The 25,483-nt window shown below is 39.4% G+C and overlaps 1 protein-coding gene across 1 annotated transcript; it reads right to left on the reverse strand.

Annotated features, from left to right (window-relative positions):
* Window positions 1-9,753: 9,753 nt before the first annotated feature.
* On the reverse strand, window positions 9,754-24,819 carry LOC121323214 (ankyrin repeat and SOCS box protein 18-like). The gene is made up of 5 exons (XM_041264125.1): window positions 19,635-24,819; window positions 14,869-15,136; window positions 11,991-12,495; window positions 11,351-11,464; window positions 9,754-10,788 (listed from the first exon to the last, which is right to left on the reverse strand). Exons 1-5 carry the CDS (start codon window positions 19,927-19,929, stop codon window positions 10,603-10,605), a joined length of 1,368 nt encoding a protein of 455 aa, XP_041120059.1. The 5' UTR covers window positions 19,930-24,819; the 3' UTR covers window positions 9,754-10,602.
* Window positions 24,820-25,483: the final 664 nt, after the last annotated feature.

A 25,483-nucleotide genomic window follows, 5' to 3' on the forward strand; every position in this document is an offset into this window, starting at 1 on the left:
TAGAATTCCATGCCCCCCCCCCCCCCCCCCCCCCCATGGGTCTTATTTAATATTAATATAATGTGTGTCTTTAGAAAGGTGTATGTAAGAAAAATAAATTGAATGCATTGCTTGATGTGTATACTGTTATGTATTTCAAAGCTGTATTACACTAACATAGTTCACATTAGCCTTACTAACTGAGTAGCTACACAAATATTTTGCACATTTAAAAAAATGTTGTCCATGGTTTCTCTATAGCTTTAAGAACGGCATTCGTAGAAATAACAGTGCGTGCGTGTGTGTTTGTAATAGGATAGCCATCAGATCTGACACTCCTTAAACTGTGTTCGGGAATTAAACATAAACTCATACAACAGATTGTAAGCACAATTTATTTAAATAAGTGAATGCTTATTTTGGTAACGTTTTTGCCTATAAAGTATATTTTCAAACCATTCCAATATCCCCCCCCCCCCCCCCCCCCCCCCCCCCTTATAAAATGCATCAATGTGTGTTTATTTGATCTTGAGAGGCATTTATTTATTAATTGAGTGCACTGAATAAATGTGTGATATATTAAATCGGTACATACCAGCTGTGAAGCAATGGAAGTCGAGCGCCAGTTGATTAGTGTATTGAATGGACGTAGCGATCTAAATCACCGTTAACATCACAAGGAGCACCGTGGCTAAGCTTCGTGTACTCCCAAGAGAGCAACCCGCATCACAGAAAATCTACGAGTCTGCATAACCAAAGAAATACATGGATAAAATAAACACAAGGTCTCCTGCTTCTCCCCCAAATGTTTAAAAGTGTGACACAGTCAGTGTATACGAATTCGTTTTCTAAATTTATTTGGTCACTAGCAATTTTGACACTGGCAGGTGTGCATAGCCTATATATTATAAATAAAGTAGGGGCTACAAAATGCCAGGAAAAAAATACACAAACAAACATATATGACACAAACTTTATATTATTAATATTGTTTGAAAATGCAACAAAGGCAATGCGCAGGAGTTGAAAACGATGCTTGTTCCAAATCAGATGTTGCTTGAAGGCTTGACATATTCTGAGCACACTCACAGTACGAGCGCCTCTGCTTCTCTTGAATAGGTGAGCCTGCGCCGTCAGAACAACTTGGCCTTCCGGCCAAATGCAGACTTAATCGCAAAATAAAAGCGGTAATCGATTTTAATCCGTCTATCGATTGTACAGTTCTGCTTTCGGAGGTAAATCTTTCTCTAGTACCCTTTAATGATGATTTTTGGACACGAGTTTATCTCAGCCCATTACCCTCTGACCCCGGGCTAGATGATGTACTATTTCCGACACTTTATAGCAACGGACACCTTGTATGAAGGAATCGATCCTGGTGCGGCGCTTCATAAACTCCCAATTCATACCTGATCAGCCTGGTTACTTGTTGTCTTTCAAACATTATAGATGGATCTCTCGACCTACTCGCTGTTCCTCAGTACGGGGGTTGCTTGTCAATTTGTATGATGTATTTAGATCTTATTTTTTTGTTTTTTAAACTTCTATTCGGGGAAAGGAAGCCAAGTTATGCTTGTGTATGTATATGTGTGTGTGTGTGTATATATTGATATATTATGTGTATATATATATATATATATATATATATATATATATATATATATAGTATTATATATATATACTCTAATACTATACTTCATCTAAAGGTTTGTAGTCTTGTAATAATGTTAACTTCTCATTGACATGGCTTGATTCATTCTCTTGTTATGTCTTAGTTCAAAAGTCGTTACACAAAGTCTTAGTGTTTCAATGTTACAAAGGTAATTGCCACTTTGAAACGTGACATATTTATATTATACGGTCTATACTATAAACGAAGTGCCATATTATATATATATATATATACACACACACACACACACAGACATTTAATGTCTGCTATTTTTTTTAATGGAAAGCAAGCAAGCAAGCAAGCAAAAAGCGTTAAGATGCATGGCTATTACTTCCCGTTGTGTTACAGATCCCATGTTCGCTTTTTCGTTTTGGAAACCAGTTCTGAGAGGGGGAGAAGGTATACTATCGTGTACATCAATGGGAATGCTGCGCTTGAACTAAAGCATGAAAAACGCCAGACGCTGACAACGGCGTTCACTCGTTCACCATTATCCGCCCGTGACCTTGGTGTAACAGAAATAATTTCACTGCAGGCAGTCACTCAAGTAAGCGCTTTTTATTCGTATTAGTTATATAGCCGTGCAAAGCGCGGCTCATTGGGTCGTGCCATTACCATATCCCCAGTATGCACAATGAGTTTGGGAAATGAAAGGGGATGGTGCTATTTAGGGAAGGAGGAGACTTGCCACTTTGCCATTCACCCCTGCAAATCCAGAATATTTCCCTGTTTTTGACTAGGAGATGCTATTACCACAAAGAGATCCTTGTGTTTAAAAAAATATATTAAAAAGCCCCATCGGACACACCAATTTGCAAGATGACTTGCATTCACGCTTCTCCTTCTAAACGCAGGCTACATCATTCATGGCCCTCGCTTTATTTTCTGTCTGAAAGACCGAAATAGGCTCCATGTGGCTAAGTGAAAACAGCCCTCTCGCAATTATGTAAAAGAGGCCATTGACGATCCTGGCGGAGCTGGGGGGATTTCACCCCGCTATCTTTCACTACTTGCTTGCCTCTTCGTGTATTCTTGGACTTTCAAAGCATTTGCAGCCCGTGCTTTATCTCGGGACAAAAGGCGAAACAAAACAGGCCCCGCTAAACGTGTAAATAGAGCGTCAAGGGAACTTTGAGCAATGTAAAAGTCCGTAAATAACGATATGGGGGACTGCATGTGAAACGGAAACAAGCCAAGCCCATTCAACGCATGCTTTCCCCACATTTGAAAAGAACAAGACTTGATTGAGTGCGTTCTAAAACTCATCAACCCGTGGCCAGTGTGTACAGATTTGCAAGATATCTACAATTTAAAATGTTATTTCTCTCATAACTGAAAGATGCGAGAAATTATATTTAGATTTATTATTGTTATTACTGGCCTATTCCAAACTTGAAACATTATCATTATTATTATTATTATTATATTATTATTATTATTATTATTATTATTATATTATTATTACTATTATTATTAGTTTGCAACACCCTAACTTAAGTTAAAACATGTTAGTAATTTAAATCTAGACAATAAGTAAACACGACTTTAATATGACTATATGACTATGTCATAAATTGTTTTATTTTTATTTTCAACCCCAATCCAGATATTAATTTCTAATGTACATTGGAATGCAGTTGTTTTGAAGCGCGCATTTTGCCCCTTCGGTTCGGGAGGCCTAGTTGAAACGTTCTGTGGACTTTAACAATAGATTTCTGTAAGACCAAACCAGCGATGTGCCCACTATACACAACATCAATGGCATTTTTAATAAACACCCTCTTTCAAAGTGTATCCTTATCACCACGCATGTAACTATATGTGTAGGAAGAGGGGGGTGCCCTTTGGAGATGTAAAGCAAGGCATTTTCCTAATCACAGAGGTGGAATTTTTAACAATTCAAATCAGGGAGTGACTATTCAGAATGGCGAAAGGACTGGGTAAAGACGTGAAGAACGCGTTATCTGCCCTATCGAGCTGCCGCGTTACTCGTAGATCCAGGAATTGTGGATGTAAGTGTTATACTACGAAACAGAGCTGATTGCTCGACCCCTATAGTAATAATCGGCTATAATGAGGCTAGAAGATTTATTATCATAGCCTACCGCTGAATGCGAGCTCATATTATTTTTATTTTGTATTTTATTGGGAGTCGGCTTATTATAGTTTCTAAAGGGGGAGTACTCATTATTTTTAATTTGTAATACTTTGTTTTACAATGTGTTTGGACACATGTCATCTACCCGGCACACTTCTTTACTGTAAGGAAAGCACCCCATTAGACGTAATCAGCATACTCCCTTGCGGCTGTATGAAAATCACTTACTGAAATCAAAGCTAGTTCTATGGGTTCTAAAATATGTAAAACTTCCTTTCTAATCGATTTGTTAAATATATATATATATATATATATATATATATATATATATATATATATATATATATATATATATATATAATATGTGTGTGTGTGTATATATATATATATATATATATATATATATATATATATATATATATATATATATATATGTATTATTTATTATACATATATACATACAAAAAAACCATTTGTGGCGTAATCTAAACACACTTCAATAATTTAGAAGTTGTGCATTAGTATTTTTCCTAAACTTTATTTTGTTTACGTTTGCAAGCTGTGGCTGAATCAAAATTTTTGTAAAGCAATGAATGATAATAATATCGATACAAAATCGGATGTATTTGTAACACTTTAATAACAAAGGTGTGCAAACAATTTAATTGTTTAAAAAAAAAAAAATCTCGTTTTGTGTTTGTGTGTGTGTGTATATATGTATATATATTAGTGTTGTTAATGTCTCCAAATTGCAAGTGAGTTGAACTCTTTAAAGGATGTTTTAAATATGGAGACCGGGGACAGTTGTAACAGCTTTTACATTCAGCGTCATTACTCAGAAACCATTTGAGCTGGTTTTGCCATTTTTTGATACAAACAACTTACATTTGTCTGTTACAAATTCCCACCGTTTTTATGTTTGTAGAGCTAATCTAAAGACCGCAATATTGTTCATATGCAAGGAGTCCTGTATTACAATTGACCCCATGACCGGGGTCAGTTGTATCAGTGGTCGGTGTTTGTAAAGAATAACAAACAAATAACACGTTTTATTTAACAACAAAAAAAATATCTTTATTAAATAAAGATAAAGACAGGTAGTTTCTTTTCCAGAGGCAGGCAGGGAACCTAACAGAACATGTACAGAGAGTTTCATCACTAGCTTGTTTCAGATTAGAAACATTTGAGGCGTTACAATTGACCTGTGTTACTCCCCTACTGTTTACATTCACAGGGAATTGCTCATTTTAAACAGAAGGGTCGTTTTACATATCTGAATTAACAAATAAATAACAATTATTAAAAACCTAGCTTCTGCCTACCTGTGGTATAGACTGGGATTCAGGGACCCTTTTGTATACCCCCCTGTAGCGGGGTTACAAGGTGAGCGGGGCTATCAACATCACAAGATTCCTACAGCAAACCTGTTTGCATTTGTTTATCAGCTGTTATCTGGATTATCCTGAAATTCACACACTTCAAACGCTGCTTATCTGCCGCCTTAAACACTGCATGGCTTTTTTAAAATCTGCCTTCTGTGGTGTATTGTTTTAGAGATATGCTAATCCATAACAACCTGTAAACATGAGCATCAGGGCACCGTTGGGGTCAAAGGAGCTAGTGTTTGGAGTCTGATCCTAGTGCCTCGCTTCTTTAAGGGACCCTATTCAGAATGCTGCCATACACATGTAGGCTACTGGAGTTCAAACAGCATGTAGTATCCAGAACACACCACTGCTATTCTGCACAGTAATATTCTGCAAGTTGTAATAAGTCAAACCCATTTTTTTTTTGCCCTGTAATAACCTCATCCGCCAACATAGCCTCATGTTTCACTCTTATGCTGATGACACCCAGCTCTACTTAAAACTCGACCCTGGAAGCCCCTCTGCCACGGTCCGGCTCTCGGCTTGCATTCAAGACATCGATGCCTGGATGTCTGCCAATTTTCTTCAGCAAATCAGAACTCCTTCTAGTAAGATCTAAAACTCAAGTTAAGAATCTCACTGTAACTGCCCTGAACCTCAGAAACTGTCTGCTGCTGTCTTCCCCAACTGTACATAGCCTTAGTGTACTTCTGGACAGCAACCTCTCCTTTAACCCTCACATCTCCTCCGTGGTCAAATCTTCCTTCTACCATCTTCGAAACTTCTCAAAGGTTCATCCTTACCTTTCCCTCATGGATACGGCGATACTCTATCATGCGTTTGTTTCTTCTTGACTCGACTACTGCAATTCTCTCTACGGCGATCGTCCGGCACGCGCCATCAATCGACTGCAACTAGTTCAGAATGCCAGCACCAGGATCCTTACCAGATGTAAGAAATGTGAACACATCACCCCCGACTTACCCAGCTGCACTGGCTACCTGTAAAGTTCAGAATTACTTTCAAAACTCTCCTGCTCACCTACAATGCCCTTCATCACATAGGTCCTGAGTACCTCTTCAACCTGCTGACTCACTATGCCCCTGCCTGCAAGCTGAGGATCTCCTACTCTGGCCTGTTTGTTTATCCCCCAAGCAAAAGTGCACCATACTTGGAGAACGCATGTTTAGCTTCCAACTCTCTGGAACTCTCCCAGCCTTGGTTCGTGATGCTCCCACCGTCGATTGCTTGAAATAAGCTGTCAAGACCCACTTGTTCTCTCTTGCTTTCCACGCTCTTTAAGCCTGATATCTGTTATTAGCCATTGTTTCTTTGCTATTTCTAACCTTTTTTTTTTTTACTGTACTTGATGTGTTATGCATTGTTTTTTACTGCATCTTATAAAGTGCTTTGTGATGGTGGTCCACTGTGAAAGACACTATATAAAATAAAGATTGATTGATTGAGAATTATAATTTTTTGCAAATAAACACAAATGTATATTTGCACCGAGCAAGAGCCTTAAACCCTTTGTCACAGCAGACCCATGCATAGATTTGGTTATCCTGTCAAAGAGCATTCATTTAATGTTTATTCAGGTAGACATATGGGGCTATTTTTGATGAATATGACTGATCCCAAAACGTACTGACATTTACAGACATTAAATAAATTATGCCTCTCCAGTGTATAGGTCAACCGAACAGTATAATGTGTACAGCGCCCCTTTAAAAATGTAATATGTGACCTATATACACTGGTACAATTCTTTCATACAGGATTTGGTTTTGTTGTATAAATAATAGCGTAAAGCTATAAATACTACAGTAATTGTAATAAACAATAAATAAGAAACATGTTTGTAATGTCATATTATTACTAGGCTTATCAGATACATCGTTCTACTGGTGGGATCAAACATCAAAATATTACATAGTTTTTTAAAGATGTGATCGATATCCTTTAGGAGATTTACATTTTAAAATAATACTTGATGCTTTTTTTTTTATAAAGGAAACAGATTAGTTTCGGCTATATATATAATCTCAATTTAGCCTTGAATACATCTCTCGTTCTTTCTTTTTGAGAATGACAGTATTTCTTCTGAATCACTTTCATGACAATGTAACATTTCTTACAGAATCGTGAAATACTGTAGATACCCCCCCCCCCCCTTTACAAAAGCAAGGGCATTAACAACCCCCCATCTCCAGGGTCATGAGGACACTGTCTCATTAACTCATCCTCATCCAAAATTGCAATGCAGACATTAAATAGCAGTATTTTTCAATTAGAGCTGACGAATTCAATCAAAATTCCATAGATTAGGATGAAATGAGGCATGGGTCATTTACAAGAGAATTTAATTGCACAGCCATTAGACAAATAGTATAGCAGGCACTGTCTCATTATCAATCATTCAGGGGCATCAATACTAGGAAGGAAGGGAGGGGGCAGGTTGTCTCTCCACTAATGCACTGCAGTATTTCCACTCCAGCTAATAAATACCCCCTTTTGTTCTTATAAATTATCCAGTTTAATTAACAACATGGAATATGATTAAACTAAATCTTTCCTGCGAGCTAATATGAGCCGTCATTCTTATGGGACGTGGTTCAGTAATTGTTTTGGAAATGCTAAAAAGCAGAGGGTACTGCAGAATCTTCACCATGCAGATCCATACCCTTTGCACCGTGTCATATATATATATATATATATATATATATATATATATATATATATATATATATATATATATATATATATACGACAGAATGTACCAGAATGGATGTTTTGTTTTTTCTGTGTGTATATGCAGATAGACAATATTAGACACTTTGAGTGCTGTAGCCCATCCATCATTTTAAAAGCAACCAGTCTTGCTTCAAACAGACCCTTGCAATAAATCCTATATTTGGGGTAACTTTGTAAAGGTATACAGTCTAAATTTGTATATACACTGATGAGTTATTACATTTGTCATGTTAAATAAAATGGTGAAAGTGGGGCCTTCTGTTGGAACAAAGTTGAATTATGAAACTGCCTGTTCCTTCACCAAGCCTCAGAGTCATGAGCCAATACAATGCAGGTTCAATGAAATGTTTATTGATTTTCATCCTTTTTATTGTCATATCTGTTATCGCACATTATATATGTTAATGAAAATCAATACACATGGAGGAGTCTGACGTAGGGTTTTGGGTGTGTGTGTGTCGGGGGTTGTAGATTAATATTGGCATCATAGTCCTTGTTGAGGTTCTGAATATTGCTTTACACATACATTTGCTTAATTGGCCAAATATTGTCCTCCCCTTGAAGGTGTTATTGATACTAGCTGGAATATTGTTATTATTATTTTCTTTATTAGATAATAACAATTAACCTTATTTTTTTGGCATCTCTTTAAAACTGATTTTGGGCTAAGGCAATGAAAAACAGAACTTATACAGCAATTAATGAAGCAAAAGAGCCCTTTCTAGCAGCTCTTCTCAGCAGTATGATGACCCACGGGACCCTCAGAGGAGACACCTACATGGTCACAGTGTTAATAGTATTGCATTAACTGCCTGACATGGGCAGTAGCAGTGTGGAGGCAACATTTAAAACAGCAGAATGCAGCATTTTCACAGGGTCACGCAACACTGCAGAAACATTATCATAAGAATACTAAACATTATATGGCACAGGCCACTGCATCTTATTTGTTAAGAACATTGGATTGCATCTGAAATAATCTCAGACCTCCCTGCGTATTCCTTATCTGAATTAATGGGAAGCCTCAACTCACTAATATCACTGCTTCATTTCACTCCCACACCGATTACAACACATGTTCTTACTGTGGACAAGGTGTAGTGAAGATAATATCCAATGGAGCAATTAGACCTTAGATGACAACAAGCCTACACGTAAAACATTTTACAGTGCTGTTTGATGTGTTCCTGCAAATTGTTGTTAACACAATTCCGACTGTTTTGATATTTGAATCCCTAAGTCCTGGGTCAACACAGTGAACTATGCTCTGAAGAAAGAGGGTGCCTGGTTGTGGTAGCCGATCCACCATGTTCCGCTGAGCTTGCCCTACAACTCTAGAACCTCTGTTGTGTTTAGGTTCTATATAGAACCCTTCTCCTGCAGTGAACAGCACATAGTTCTAGTTAATGTCAATCACGTTTCTAATATTCTTATTGTACGTGAATCTACCGACAGTGACTTCAAAACTTTATTGATTTTTTCAATCAAAATAGAAATACATAAAATACATAAGTGCTTCTACAGAACATTGAACTAACATGACTTTTAATATTAACCTGTAGAGTGAATAAAATCAACAACCCAAAACCAATAGCAATGTGCAACCAGTAATGAAATACAGTATAACAGCAGAACAGCTTGCTGCATGTGTTAGAAGCTGGGTGAGCCTGCAGCTCCAGTCCCAGTGAACTTTTAAAGCTTGCTAATCAAATTGAAATATTGTTTTCCTAATATGCTCTTACAATTACCCCCCCCCCCCCCCACCCCCCCCCCCCCCGTCATAGTCATTATTTAATAGTACAGATGATAGGGTCTCCAGAATAAAGTAGCATCGTCAGTTACATATTATTGTATAAAACATGACATTGTAAGCCAATGCTTGCTGTCTGCACTCTTTGACAAATTAATCTTATTGACCACCAGTTGGGGCACCAGTACATGTGGGACTCCAGTTTGTAATTCTTGCTAGTCAGCCTGTAGTTGCTGAGATCATCAATTGGACACAGATATTATAAAGTTCACTTTAAGTTTTTAGAGAGAAAGTTCAATGGAAAACAATCAATAAAGGAGATCTTGGCCTCCCAGTTAAGCTTTGTTTTAAGTTGTTTGGAAATTCCTTCTCCAAATTAAGTACAAAGATTCTTTAAAACTATGGTAAAATATTTTTAAAAAAACCACATACACACACAACCGTAGGTATTTCCTTAACAAAAATGTATTTAAAAAAAGGGTTTGGAACTGTAACTGTCCAGACCCTGTGATGTGATGAAAAAGTTTCATTATGAATACTGTACTTGCCATCTAAGTATTGTTGCTGTTAGCAGGTGGTCAATTGAGCTCACAGTGCCCCCTGCAGGATGTGATGAACGTAACTCATAAGTGTGTACTAAGAAAAGCAGTAAGAGGTGACATGATTGATTTTGCTTGACAGTACACAGTTACGCAATATTAGCACAGTATATTATTCCAAGACACAGTAATCTGATTGAAGGGCAGTCCAATTTGTATGGCGCGCACGTTTGTCTAGTTTGTTTTTTAACTGTGTCTTTACTTATCTGTTATCTAGAGTCGTCTACAACTCCTGATTCACTGTACAATTAAGGAAAGGGCGCTGTTTAAAAAAACATGCAAGACATGCTGTGATTTCCACGCCTTTGTCCCTTGTAAACCCACCCTGAAGCAATACCATTGCCCCATCGATTGCACAACCTCTTCTGATGGTGTGTGGGGGGCTAGTAGACCACACCCTGGGTTTCTAGTAAAAGGTATCGTTGTAGGAACTTTGGCAGTGGCAGCTGTGTAATGATGACATGACACTTGTGGCCGCATTGTTTCCGTATGGTGGAACGACACATGTGCTGGAGACAACGAGGCCTACCCTCCAGCGAAAACAGAGACTCGTAGAAACTCTGGTGAATCTGAAAAAGGTTAAAAACAGGTCAAGCTGAAAGCATTGCCTCATTGTTTTTCTCCAGGCCCTACATGTTAACTCCTTAAACTTTTTAAATGAGTAAATGAGATTGCATAATTTTATACCATGTGCCCATCTAACCCTCCTTTCTAAATCTTAATCTTACAGTTAGTCTATTAAATTCAGCCTCCACAAAAACAGAGGCTGTGGGATCCAAAAGCAGACACATGCACTCCTTCCTTCCTTCCTTCCTTCCTTCCTTCCTTCCTTCCTTCCTTCCTTCCTTCCTTCCTTCCTTCCTTCCTTCCTTCCTTCCTTCCTTCCTTCCTTCCTTCCTTCCTTCCTTCCTTCCTTCCTTCCTTCCTTCCTTCCTTCCTTCCTATGTAACTCAGTTGGCTCAGTCTTAGCTGTAATAGGGTAATACACTTTAGGTAAACTGTGAAATTGAAGTGTCTGTGTGTCTGGTATGGTATCACTGGTGGTGTGTTGGATCATGGGATGTAGTGATGAAGCCATGCCAGGGTAATTATCTTTGGGGGCTCCTTGTCTACTCTCTCTCATCTGCTCACCTGGTAGATTTCCTCTGGGACAGCCTCCATCCACTTGCATGTCACCTGGATTTGGTGATAGGAATTAAACAAAACTTCAATTGTTTCAGGTGCAGAAGCGCAGAACTTCAACACCTGGTGTCCCCAAGAAAAAAGCCAAACAAACAAGACTATATTATTGATTTTGCGTGAAACCATTGAAACGTAATATAAACATAGCAGCTGTTACCTATCACATGGTTCTTTATGTACCTCTGATCTGTTTTAATCAAATAGTAAAGGTTGAGAAGAGTTTATGCAATATTACGTGTATACCCAATATCTTTCTCAATTAGTATGGATCAATATTAAATATACAATCATTTTTATTATACAGCAATCTATAAATTTCAAGATGGTAGAACAGCAAGTAGTTTCAATTTTGAATGTATAGTTCCTCTTAGCTCCAATATTATCCAAATGGGCCATTCCACTTCTGGTATTTGTACCAACCTTGTTCTAAATTGTTTAATTGAACCAATTAAACCTCCACCGAGACCCTGAAGTAGTCAATGATATAATTTTAACTGTTAAACCTGGAGCAGATTGGCCCTCCAGGACAGTGATTTGACACCCTTGGGAGTATACTAACTGTACAGCACAAAAACAATTCTGGTGTTACCTTGAGAAAAGCCAGTGGCCAGACTTTGTGAGCCCCATGGTTGAGCAAGCTCTGCACGGTGAGGTGCGGCTGTAGGTCCAGCTTGAGGTTGCTGTTCTGCAGCACGTTGGAGAGGGGCGAGCTCCCGTTGTAGTCGATAGCATTGATGTCGGCCTTGTTCTCCAGGAGCAGCATGACCAGGCTGTGTTGAGCATTCTTACACGCCTTGTGCAGCGGGCTCCTGTTCTCCTTGTCCACCGCATTGGCGTTGGCCCCATAGAGGAACAGCAAGCGGCACACCTGCAGGTAGTTCTCCTGCTCCTCGGGGCTCTGGGCCCCAGAGCAGGCGGCCCCCAGCGGGGTCTCTCCAGAGCTGTCAGCGCAGTCCACCGCCGCCCCGTTGCGCAGGTACAGGTGCAGGTGGTTGCTCAGGCCATGCTTGGCTGCCACATGCAGGGGAGTCTGGCTTTCCTCCTCACTGGGCTGGCCGACCACAGCACCGTGCCTCAGTAAGACTTTAACACATCTTAAGGCATAACAAGAAACACATTGTTTTAATACAAGGAAATAATGCAGTAATATGGACAGTTTCAGTGCAATTTTACACTGGAAAATGACTGGGTCTGAAATACTGTATTACCAGTAGTGTGTAATGTATTTTTGGTTGCACTTTAAAACCATGGCTGCAAATTCATATGAATTTCAGTAGTGTTTCATAGGATTGCACGGGAGTAACATCTAAATATAACCAATGCATTGTTGTTATTTTGTAACGATTTTTCTTGTCCTAAAGATAATTTCCAAAAAAAATGGGTGCAAATTCATAACGAATTTAAGTGTAACCCCACAGGAATAGCAGCAAATGCATTGGAATGCCGCCATTATTTTAAGTGAGCTCTTTAAATGAAAAAGTTGCATTTTCCCTGTGAAAGTTGACATTTTTGCCTGGTGTAGAGGCATTTTTCTTCAGCCAACACCGGTATGAAGCTTCAGTGACACCCTGTGGCCAGACACCTCGCCTCACTTCACAAACAGTGCATTTAGAAATGAGTTAGTAGCATGTACTTTACACAGCTAAGGAAGCGACTCGGTACTAGGAAGCAACTGTGTCTGGGGAGCTCGCTAACGCAGGGAGACACTCTGCAGTGGGTTAGAGGAGTGGTCAGCATCCCAGCACTGACAAAATAAAAAACGTCTTGGAGCCTGAGGGTTTATACAGTGCATTGCTGCCATAAGAAAGTCATTAGCTGTTGATGCTAATTTAATTCAAGCCAGTTATCTACCAAACGTGCCCATTGTTCCAGGACATGGAAACACAGGGTTGTCATTGTGTAAAAATGAGAACGAGGGGGTCTGCGGATGTGTCTGTCTTTCCCAGTGCTCTCCAGCATGCTGGATCTCATCCCAAAAGGGATGCACAGAAGACAGGACCCATGAGCTGTACACCAAGCTATAATTTAAATGATTCACTTCAAAGGGATCTGTAACGATTAGCAACTAACTTACATTGCAATTATAATATTTAGCCCTAAGCAGTTGACCCAAGTCAAATAATAAAAACATTTATTTTTGCTCTTTCTCTACATCTAGGATTAGGTAAAGGATTAAATAAACAGTGCATGTACATTGGCCGGTCATTGTGTACTACAGTTATTCCAGAAATGAGTCAAATATCAAGTACGATGTATGGAACAGGAATTCTACATTAATAAGCTGGATTCTGAGAATTACTTTGCTTAGGTCAAGCTCTGAATATTCTTGGCAATGCAATATCATTTGTAAAAGTTCAATTCCCTGTAATTCTGTGCAGCAGAGTTTGAATGAACACCAACATTTTTTTTTTTTTTAAATCACGCAGAAAGATTGAAAACAAAAAAAAGTTGTTCACTGATAGATGATGTCACCCTGCAGCTGTGTGTTCATCACGTTATATTCATTCAGCTCATCACTTGGTGCCTCTGAGAAGGCAATTCCTTTTAGTGAGAAGTGAGATGGAAACAGTGACAGGGCGATACTGTAGCAGAGTCTTAGCGTCTTCCCTGGCTTTGGTTCCAAAGCTGCACAGTGCGTAAAGTCAAAATAAAAAAAATCAACAGTGTTGCCAACCACTAATAAAAAGGATGGCTTTTTGATGCAGCTTTCTGGCCCATCTACCACACTGAATCAAACATCATTAGATTTGATGGAGCCAACATGTTCAACACACCAGCACGCTAATGAGTTGACATCCCCGCCATCCTTCAGAACATAATTAGTGTGAATCCGGCCTCCGAATGAAGCATGGTGGCCTTCAGACAAGAAAAAAATGACCGAAAGGAAAGATTCAACATAAATAATATAGGAAGGAGCCTAAATTGGCCTGCAAATGATTTAATTAGCATAAGCTTTACACGTGTATAGCTCCCAGGGAGGAGTACAAATATAAAAGGTGGATTAATTCATTTGGCTGATTCAAATTAAAAAATAAATATCTTAGTGCATAGTGCCACACATTAAATGCACTATTGTTGCACTGTATGAAGTAAATGTAAAAAAAATAAAATAAAAATGATCAAGGCTATTTTGTGCTTTTAATACCAACTTTTAATATCCTAGGCATGTATTGAAAATGTTCTTAGGAGCTGTTGCTAGCAATGTGAATGTTATATTGCATCTCCACACCGCAGTCTGCAGTGGTCTTCTTGCAGGACTCGTGCAGTGCAGTCTTGCTCCCAGGGGCCAGATTTGATGGCCATGGCCTGATTCTGCATTCATAACATCTGTAACTTTATAACACTCAATCAGAAACTAACTCACAAGAAAGCCGTTTCGAGAGAGTGCTTATAGTTTATGATATATATATGTGTATATATGTATTTGTTTAATTGTAGGACACTGTAATGTTCTGCGCTCCCCTGACCTGAATGACTGCGATGTCTTGCAGAGGTGCAAGGGTGCAAGCCCGTCCTCGTTCAGCAGGTTGGGGTTGGCCCCATGTTGCAGGAGCAGCATGGCGCACTCGGGGTTGCTGTTCTCACAGGCCTCGTGCAGTGCAGTCTTGCCCCCGGGAGCGAGGTTGGGCCGGGCACCATGCTCCAGCAGGTAGCGCAGGCAGTCTGTGTAGCCCTGCGCTGCCGTGATGCACAGTGGGTTGGTGAGCTCCCTCTTGTACTCCAGTGACCACAGCCCTACAGACCAGGACACAAGGCATGATATTCATGAATCATGCAGCACGATTGTAATAACAGTGATAACACAGTTTGTGTGCTGCATCTGAGGTATGCTCAGGTCTTATGTGCTTTTTATCCTATTTCTGTTATAATATTTTTTACATGCAGTAAAATCTGTAGCTGTTCTGCATATTTCAAATGGTGTCTTGCTGATATTTTTATTGCACACAGAGAGGGCACCAGCCTTCTCCACCCAGAGCCTGGATTCAATCCCAGAATCTCCTAACTGTCCAACTTCTGCTTGAGCCACTCAAGTAAACAGCCAAGCAAAAGCTCAGAGCTATACACCAACAATGAGTATATACAGCTCAGTGTAATTCATTAAATTCACACATGATGTTCATGAAATTAACAACAGCTGATTGTTAGTCATTATTATTTGTACGATTCATACCTGGTGTACGCTGACACCTGGTGGTCAATAATAATTGTGAAATTATTTTTATGATAAAATGAATTACAAAGCTACTCTTAAAATACATATATGAATCAGTGCCTTAAATTTCTGGCCTGCGATTGGTTGAAACCTCATCACAAGAGCAATGGAACTATTGCCCTAACATCCTTATACCACTGGGCAATAGTCTCCCTCTGTCATGTGATTGGTTCCCATCACTGTCAGTCCTGCCCCCTTTCAAAGGAATGCCCTCCTCCTCTACACTCCTCACAACAAGAGAAAATGGCTGAATGTGAAAAAAACTGCTTAATAGTGATTGTGTGACTTATCAGAAAATTAATTACAAAACATTACTACAAAAGAAAGATGCTCCAAACACTAAAATGGTGATTAAAACATCACTGTCACTGTTTTCTGTCTTTCTGAAACTCAAACGAATTCAACTCGATGATGTAAATAAATATGACGGCCAGGATCTAAACTGGATTATGCAGCAGCCAGACAGAGAGCTGTATGCAACACTCCAGATAAGGTTTTGGTCCAGGAGTAGCATACCCTCTAATTTGAACACAGAGAGAGTAAAATGTATTTTCAGGGGGTAAAATGCAACATTACCTTGAAGTCCTGAGTAATCTCGATAAGTACTGTGCAATCCTTAATGGTAATGGGGAGGCAGACAAGCTGTGCTGCAAAATTGCTATGCATATTTTAACGCATTCAATTTAAATTCAGTGCATATTTTGGATTTTTTTATGCGTAAAAACTGTGGCAGGTACACAGTTCATCTAGATGGCTGGCTGCACATCAAAGAAACGCTGATAACTATGCAGTATGAACTTCAAAAAAATGATTTACTGTATAAACTATATTTAAACAAAATAGATAGGGTCATATTTACTATCCAACCTTGCCTCACTTATTTTCTTGACTGATTCATATATTAAATATGTATGTCAGACTAAGCTCATAGTGGAAAATTAAATGCCCCCTGGGAACACTATTGTTACCTCCACGTGCTCCCTCGGGGCGTAATTTTCCAATATAACCCTCCTCTTCAGTCCATATTTACTATATACAGTCATCACCGCTTAATGTTTCTGTTAACGTGATTTACCTGCAGTAAGTGATGAACGGTATAAACTCCCACACAATAACCTGACATTCAAAATGCAGTTAAAAATATTTATTAAGACACTCATTACACTAATAAAAAGATATAATATAACCTATGAATTTATTAAAAAAAAGTAAGTACAAAAAAGTAATGCAGAAATGTACAGTACAGGCAGGCTACATTACTGCAAATTGTTTCCAGTGAAGAACTCTATGATGCACATCTGGATGATCACCTTTTGCAAGTATGGACGGCAAACCTTGTCAGAGTTTTTTAAGCAATCCCAGTTTGGCTCTATATCCAGATACCAGCAGTGTTACAAGCGCAGCAAGCACGCTTACGTCATTGTGTGTCTGTTTCAGGCAGAGCATCCTGGTCGCTAAGGTGACACAAGAATTCTTCCTCTGACATCCCCTCTGGTGTTGTCTGAGTTTCAGTTTTGGTTGTATTTTCGTCTGCACTCTCCTCCTCAACTACAGAAACCCCAGCTTTTCTGAAGCAACGTTGCACTGTTTGGCAACTGACAGTTCAAAGCATGCTTTAACAATCGCACAGCATCTAACAGTTATTTTTTTTACATTGAATTTTCGTGCTGATGTGCATCGCTTTTCTCTTTCCAGCCATGCTTGCTGTTGCAATCAGTGCTGTTTTTTCAAACTGTAAACCAGACTAAATAGCCAAGATACAGCACAGGGGTAATTGTTCAGTAACGAGGTATAAAAGCAGATAGATTGCCCTGTCAAGCTTCTACTACAGTAAAGTGCTGCCTTTTGGTATTGAAATCTATGTGAATGATGAAGGTAAAGTGGTGAAAATGGCTGATTGGTGAATTAGCAAGAACAATCATATAAGCATTGTGTTTGTTATTTAAATCTCTGTGACTGGCACATAACGAGAACTACCAGATGTCTGAAATATATACGGTATGCTTAACACGGTATAACTGATGCCTTTGTTATTGAAATTAATGGGAATGGCAAACGGCAAACGCTATTTGCCCGATATAAACAGCTGTCCAAAATAACCCTGTATGGTGTAAGTGGTGGATATATATCCAAAATGTAGAAATTGCAGCACATTTATTATAAACTAACTCATCCCTATAGACCTCGAAAGACACTTTTACGTCCATGTGGTACCTCTCCACCGGGATCTCAAGCCTATTCAAGTCTGCCCTGAATAGGGCTTTGGAGAACCTGTCCAAGCTCCCTCTTGCTTCCTCCAGAGGCTCCTTCTTCAACCAGGCCTCCTGCAATACCTGCCTCTCGTCGTCGTCGTCGTCCTCCTCCTCCTCCTTCTCCTCCACCACCGCCGATCCAGGCAGCTTCCCCATGGCAAAGTCCTAGGCATTTAGCAGCTGTGTGCTTGTTCCATCTGCAAAGTCAAACTCAGCAGAATGGAATATATCCCAGGACTGCTTGCCATTATCCAGCTATCTTATTGTTGTCCAAATGTAGCTCCAAGTCTGTTGTTGTTATAATTTAAGACCCTGATGGTTTGTCAGATGACAGGGGATTCTTGACATGCCTGTTGTTTGTGTAATTGATTTAAGTGGGCTGCAAATCTTTCTTTTTTATGCTCTCCAGTGTTGTGTGTGGCGCTACGTGACCACTTGAATATCTCGGCAGGGGGATCAAGGTTACGGTGCTCTGGGGAGGAGGGCCAGCTGTGTTTAATTCACTTCTGATATCACATCTCAATGTAACTATTCCATGTGATCAAAGCATACCCAGCCTAATCCACATAACCTAGGTCCCCTTAAATTGTATATATAGTGTTAAAGTCCAATTAAAAACAAAATGGGGAGCATGCATAGCACACTGAAAGGCTCTGATGTTTATAAGGTTGCCAAGTATGATGTGTCAGCACAAGGTTCCCATGTAAACAGAAGATGTTGTTCAAACAGTACCTGTACTGTACTCTGGCTCAGGATGGGGGTATTGATGCTATTATGTTGTTGTGTATGAAGTTGTTCTTTAACATATGTTTTTGAGGACTGTTTGTTAAGTCGATGCAGAGAGCTTCAGTATTTTAAAGCCCCAAACTATTGCATGCTAATGGACACTCTACTCAAAGCCTAATCGGCCTGACAAGGTATTCTTTATTCATGGCGAATTCCACACCTCCATCTGGCTCTCATTCATAGGAACTGCCAGAGAAATACTTGTACACACAACCAGTAGACAATCATGGGTCCTTTTTAGGTTTGTAGCCTTTAATTGTTTAAACGAATATTCAAGTTGATCATGTAGTGCAGCTTTTTGTGTGTTACATTTTGGCCACTTGCTTTGATGCTAAACACAAATGAACTTTCAAAGTGTGTAAAACCCTCTTGTTGATATGATCAGCCTCTGTCAGAGACAGTACAGGGGGTGTCTAGAAGTGCTTTGAGCTAGCAGACATGAGTAAATGACCTTAGAAGATCAGAATAGGATGATAATGGTCTGCAGCTGACTTGCACAGTACTTCTTGGAACCGGGGAGCTGACAGCTAGACACATGTAACATTCAAAAAGTGTTCAGACAGCTTTTCAAAGAACAAACTCTTAGACAACCAACCACAGATTCTGAAAATAACAGTACCTGGTAGTTCTTTGAAGCACCCAATCTTTTATCGTGTAAAATTTCAATATTCTTTTTTTAAGTAAGTGGAGGATATAAATAAAATTAACTGCATAAAACTTTAAAGACAATAAAAGATCTGCTTGCACTTTGGTTCCTAGGAATGTCAGAGGATGTGGGAATTGAACCTCATGACAGGCCTCAACCTGGTTAAGGAATGTTGAGAGTTCGAAGATTAACACTTAGCAGATGCACAGCAATATTTTAGTAGATTAAAAAAAAACTGAAGCAAACATACAAATATATGATATTTAAAAAAGAAATTAGTAAATGAAAAAGTCCCTGAAATGCACAGTACTAAAAGTAAAATAAATGACTACGTACCCCTTTTCGTGGCTGTCCATCGCAGTTCATCACTCTTGAATTCGATCTCTTTGTTGAGCTCTTCAGAATCTGAAAATCCCTCCTGCAGGTCCTTCCAGTGCTGGGAGAGGAGAGTCTTCAAAACATCTGGGCAGGAAAACGTCATGAGGGGCTTTCTCACAGTAGGGCTGTCTTTTTTTTTAACCTGTGTCAGGAGGCATGCACTCTTACTCTTCAGATTATTCTGAGAGTCACTCGAGGACCTCCACACAGCAGGAGAACCTGAGGAACCCACACTCGCCCTTGTGGAAAGCATTGCTTGGAAGTAAGAGAAGCACACAGAGACCTTCCACCTCAAACCTTGCTCAGGTGGGATGACCAGGGCTTATTTATACTCTATAGTCTGGTTTTGCTATTTATAATTTGATGGGAATTTCACTGGATCTGGATTTTGCATCACAAGTCTCTCACAATCCCTCTGACCCGCTCTCTTATCTCTTAATAGAAGTGGCACGGAACAGCCCTGCAGGTTACTAATATTTGTAAACAGGCCAGACATTTGGCTTAGTGTCTGGATGTATTTGACATGATATCACCCACAATGTGATCTTGGATCAGGACCCAACAAGAGGTGGCCAGACACAAAAATAACAGTGGCCATAACACGGTTGTTTCTAGTGAGGTTATTGGATGGAGGGTTGATTGTGCTCCCTGGTTACATGCCATAAATACTATCCTCAACATTCTTCTTGTTACTGGTAACCACATGAAATGGTCGTTCAATATCAAGGTCATATTGAACAAAAGATATGTGTATGTATGTAAGTATGTGTATATATATGTAAAGTATAGCGATGCATGACTTACCACTTAAAAGTAACATAGGAATAATTCTAATGTACATGGTAGTGCAATTACAGCAAAAACAAGTAAACAATTAAACCATAAAGCAAAGCACACTGAGCCACTGTATATTTCTTTGCTAATACCAGTGCACATTACCTCATCTGTTACTGTGGCTGGTTAAAGGTTTTATGATTACCAAATTGCACTAGAGGATTTAAAAAAGTCACGAGTCAAAGTGAATACAATCTTTAATTTGAATTCTAGTGAGTCATTTTAGTGCCCTTGATAGGGATTGTGGATTGAAACAATGAAAGGCTTTTCCACTAATACATGTCAATCATGAACAGCACAATTTAGACCTGGGCCCCTTATGAGGATAGACTAACAAAAGCAAAATGTCATTACATAGAAATCCAAATTAATCTGACGTTACAAAACACAGTAGCAGTATACATAATCAAGCATATTCATCAAATTATAATAAGCACATTCAACTACACCATGCATTCAATAAAAACAATTGGAGAAACCATGAGTCCTCTAGTTAAGGTTAGATTTTCATTGATTACCAGACTGGTAAACTATTTGAGAATGCTGCTTACAAATGTCTAATAATACAGATGTTTATAACTGTTAACAATACCCACCCAATACCGACTGTCTTATCTAAACCTACCTGGATTGTGCATTCCACTGCTTCTTTAACTCCTAAACCTCAACCCTCACCTTCGTTCTGCAGACCTGTCTCTGGACAGGTGAGAACCATAGGGCTTTGGCACAGCTGGCCTGGCTATGACAGCTCTACAAATACATCCATCAAACAAGGTCAAGACATGTTTTGTGTTTTAAAGCTTAGCTGGCATACTCAGAACCACACAGAATTTGTATATGTGGAAGTCCAATCTGTAGTGTTATGTTTGTGTATATCATTAGTACTCAAAACAGCTGGAGGAGCTTCCGGTCCTGACTGGTAGATCCCATCTTCAGATAGGAGTGTAATCCATGAGAAATATGTGTTTACATCCTGCATGTGTCTGGGTGTTAGTGGCAGACCTATTGATGACGTACACAAGAGGCAGAGCACTTCCCAAACAAACTCATCTGCAGCGTCTATTAAGGCCCACACAAGAACCAAAAATGATTTTGTCACAAACATACAAGCACCATTTTCAAACTCCTAATACTGTAGTAAAACAAATAATAAAAGTGCTGAAAGTAATAAAGCAATTCCTACACTGTAGTCTTGATTGTAAAGAGAGCATTATCGTTTATTTGGTAATTAATAGCTAATGCTGGTGTGGCTAAATTATATTTTACAACACTGCCTCCAGATACAGCTCATGCTATCTGCTGCCTGCTCTGCTGTATGAAAAAAGGGAATGCTCAGAGGAAGCTATGCGGGGAATGGCTGCAGCTTCTGGTGTGGAGAACAATAAAAACACACACTGTCAAGTTAATGCTAGTTCTGCCCTGCTGGAGTGGTTTGAAATAGCCTTTGATTTATCTTTCACTGCTGGAGCATTTGACCTTCACTAGTCAGCCATCAATTAGGTGTAATTGTGAAGGAGCACACCTGCTCTATAACAAGACCCTCACCTGGTTCATCTGAACACCCTTCTACTGGGACTGGGAGAGGGGAATCCCTCTTTCTTTCTGTTTTTGTGCTCTCAAAGTATTTGAAACAGACCGAATATAAATGATTGAGACCAAGCAGATGCTGCCATTGTTGAAATTACAGTCCCCCCCCAACCTCTCCCCCCAATTTGTTTGATTCCAGGGGGTGTACTCCACACCTGTTTTCATTCATCTTCCTGCCTGTCCTGAGTTCCACAGACTGGCAGACTGTAGGTGGTAAACACAGCCTCCAATTCGAAAGGTTAAACAAATAAACTGTGGACAAAACCAATTACGGGCAAAGAGAGGAAAGCTATTTTGTGACTTGAGCTGGATTTGAACCCTGCTGTACTGCAAAAATCATGTACTGACAAAGTGAAAAGTCCCAATTCTCTGCTCTTTTCTAAATCTCCATCTCCTCTTTTTTTTTGTAATAGCCCTTGTATTCAAAAATTGTAAAGAGGTGCAGCTCAGCTGGTTTTGATGCCCAATTTAGACCAGCATTAATGGAAATAAATTATGCGGAGGCAGTATGAAAATTGCCGATTGCCACTCTGTACAGTGCTCAATTCTGCCTGGACCCAAGAGTATAATGAGTCCTCTTGAGGCAGGCTGTGTATCTGGAGGCTAGATATTCACAGCCATGTTAGAAATAAATTGGCACAGAGACCAGAGTTTGCCGCTCGGTCCCACTGTTCCACACAGAAAGGAGAAGGCAGCACAAGCTGCAGGGGCCCACAAGAGCTCTGCGAGGGGAATCCAGGCCAACTCCAGGTTTGAATGATATTCGAGGTAGCAGCCAATATAATACTCCCTGATGAAGTGTATACATATTCATAGCTTTATACAACAGGGCACTTTATTAATGACAGCTATACTGCAACTGCTCCACTGTTTCTACAGTAAAGCACATGATACGTTTGCAAAAGCAGATCTGAAAAGGTATACAGGTATAAAATCAACGTGAATTAAAGCATTTTGTACTGAAAAGATAGGAGGGTGTGCAAATTTACATTCAAGACTACACTGACATATCTAGACTAAAGAGAACATGTAAAAAAAAAACAATGCAAAAATAAAAGAAAGGGGGGTTGGCGTGGATTGAATCGGCCAAGCTGGATTTGTGAATACCCCTTCAGATCTGTGCCGTAATGTCAATGAAAAGAATCTGCTGCAACAACTTCAAATTACATTTCAGAACTCAGTGTGCACTAGCTCTGGTGCTCCCACAAATATCACCCAAGCCCCACAAAACACTGACAAATGCAATACCTCATTTGCATAGACCCTATGGCTGTCCAGCGTGCGCATCTGTTTAAAAACATATTTTATGATTTGATAAAAAATGTAGTACAGGTGTACTATTACTTTACTACTGATAATATTTTAAAGCAGGCAATGGCAAAATAACATTTATATCTCTTTAAATATTGGAAGGTGGGGTTGTTGCTGAACAAGGCAAACACTTTTTAAAAAATGTATATGCACAAAACTTTTCTTAAAAGTTTTTTTTCTTATTATTATGTGCATTCAATAATGCAAACACCCCCTTTCTACCCTCTCCTACCTCCTCCTCATCATCATCTTCCACCATCTGCAGGGAAGGTCTTCTGCTCCTCATCCATCTGTGGAAACACAACTAACATCATTTGTTACAACCAACATTATTACTTACTTCAAGAACTCACCTCCAAGAACAGGATTCAAACCACCATCTTCAGGGAGAGGTGGCCGTAGGATTAGCCCACTGCACCACCAGCTCCTGCAGGAAAGCTGTGTTTCACACTGATTCTAAGGTAAATGAATCCATTCTTTGAAAATAAAGGAAAGGATCAGCTGGATTCAAAAGCAGTACTCCAAGGAGAACAGCACAGCATGCTAGTGAATTAGCCCACTGTGCCATCTCACTTCAATAGAAGAGCCTGCCTTTCATTGTCTACAAGGTAAATTAGCAGTCTTTGAAAATAAAGGAAGGAACTCCAGGATTTGAACCAAGTCCCCCATGGTACAGCATGCTTGGCTCTGTTGAGAATAGCTTGAGCAGTACATAGATCTTGTATTCTACAGTATGCCATCTTTTTGTTTATTTTTAGGTTGTGCAACTTAAAATTAACCAGTTGCATGCACATACAAAACTTCCTCATAATCAAGCAATGAGCACACACTACGAGATAGTGTTTATAGATACATCTGAAAGCGATCTGCAAATATCGCTAGGCTGGAAGTGTGTGATACCCTGTTTCTTTGAAACAGCTGTGTAGATGAAGGGTGATTTGCGGGCCGATGGTGATACTGTTTCTTGGTTCTGGACAGACTCTGTCAAGCATGGCTGGAGGTTACGGGGTTAAAGCTGCATATTAGACATCATTTAAAAACTCATAGTAGCAGCTTTCTGTTGTTTTTTTTCTTTCTTTCAAACGCAGTGGTTAAACAAGTAGGCCACTGAACACCACAGGGATACAGCCTGATTACACCCACAAGGAAAAAGCTCTCGGCATGATTAGAGCTGCGCTTCACCACTGCTGCCTCCGAGACAGGCAGCCACTTGGTTGCTATTCAGATGTCGATGACTGTGAAGAGTTTGTTAAATACTGAAATTTGTCAGATTAATCACAGCTGTAATTTGAAGTGATGTATTAGCAAGTCAGGCTAATTAACCTCAATTAGCAAATGATGGTGAATTGCTTAAAATCCAGCTTATTAGCATAGCATTAATTGCTTTGTTTTATAATACCCAGCTGGCTAATTGTTCTTTTTTTTTCAATAATTATTTTGAAATTAAAGCAACCACATTCCCATTTCGTTGCCACATTGTAATCATGTATAGGCTTCACTTTCTTATCTCTTCAGAGCTTTTTGCATTGCTGTAGACACTGATTGTGTTGGGCACATTGCTAAATCAATGCAACTCAATGAAATCCAAAGCAAAATATTGGCCTTCCATTGATGGTGTCCTAGATCATCTCTATCTATGTGTTTTATGTGAAGAACACACTTCTCATACGTTTTTATATTTATTTATTTATTTAATATGATATGCCGTTTTTTTTTTCGTGTGTGTGTGTGAGTATGCTTGCATGTAGCTGTACACACAATGTTAAATGCATAATCTTCAGAGGAGGGAACACAGCACACCGCAAGGTTCAAATCTATTGTTTGCACAGCTCACTTGTGAGACGTGAAGTTCAGATTTGGCCCAGGCTTCTGTTCCAGACACATATCAGCCTCTCTGCTAATGTGAGAAACCTTTACAAGGCAGGACAATAAGCAGAGAGGGAGACTGCTGACATGATATCCACGCATGATAAACAGAGAGACACTTTCTCTGTTGTGAAGAACGCAGCAACAGAGAGCAGGCTGTCTGAGAGCACTCACTCACAATGACAGCAACGTGGTCATGTGTTTCTGGA

This window comes from Polyodon spathula, chromosome 11 (genome assembly GCF_017654505.1).
Source record: "Polyodon spathula isolate WHYD16114869_AA chromosome 11, ASM1765450v1, whole genome shotgun sequence".
NCBI lineage: Eukaryota > Metazoa > Chordata > Actinopteri > Acipenseriformes > Polyodontidae > Polyodon > Polyodon spathula.

Excerpts from the sequence above, each read along its gene's own strand:
- LOC121323214 (XM_041264125.1), bottom strand. The coding sequence starts at position 19,929 with ATGCTTTCCACAAGGGCGAGTGTGGGTTCCTCAGGTTCTCCTGCTGTG. Across the intron at positions 15,137-19,634 it reads ATGGACAGCCACGAAAAGGG|GGCTGTGGTCACTGGAGTAC; the intron begins GTACGTAGTCAT and ends CCTGGTCTGTAG. Across the intron at positions 10,789-11,350 it reads TCCCAGAGGAAATCTACCAG|ATTCACCAGAGTTTCTACGA; the intron begins GTGAGCAGATGA and ends AACCTTTTTCAG.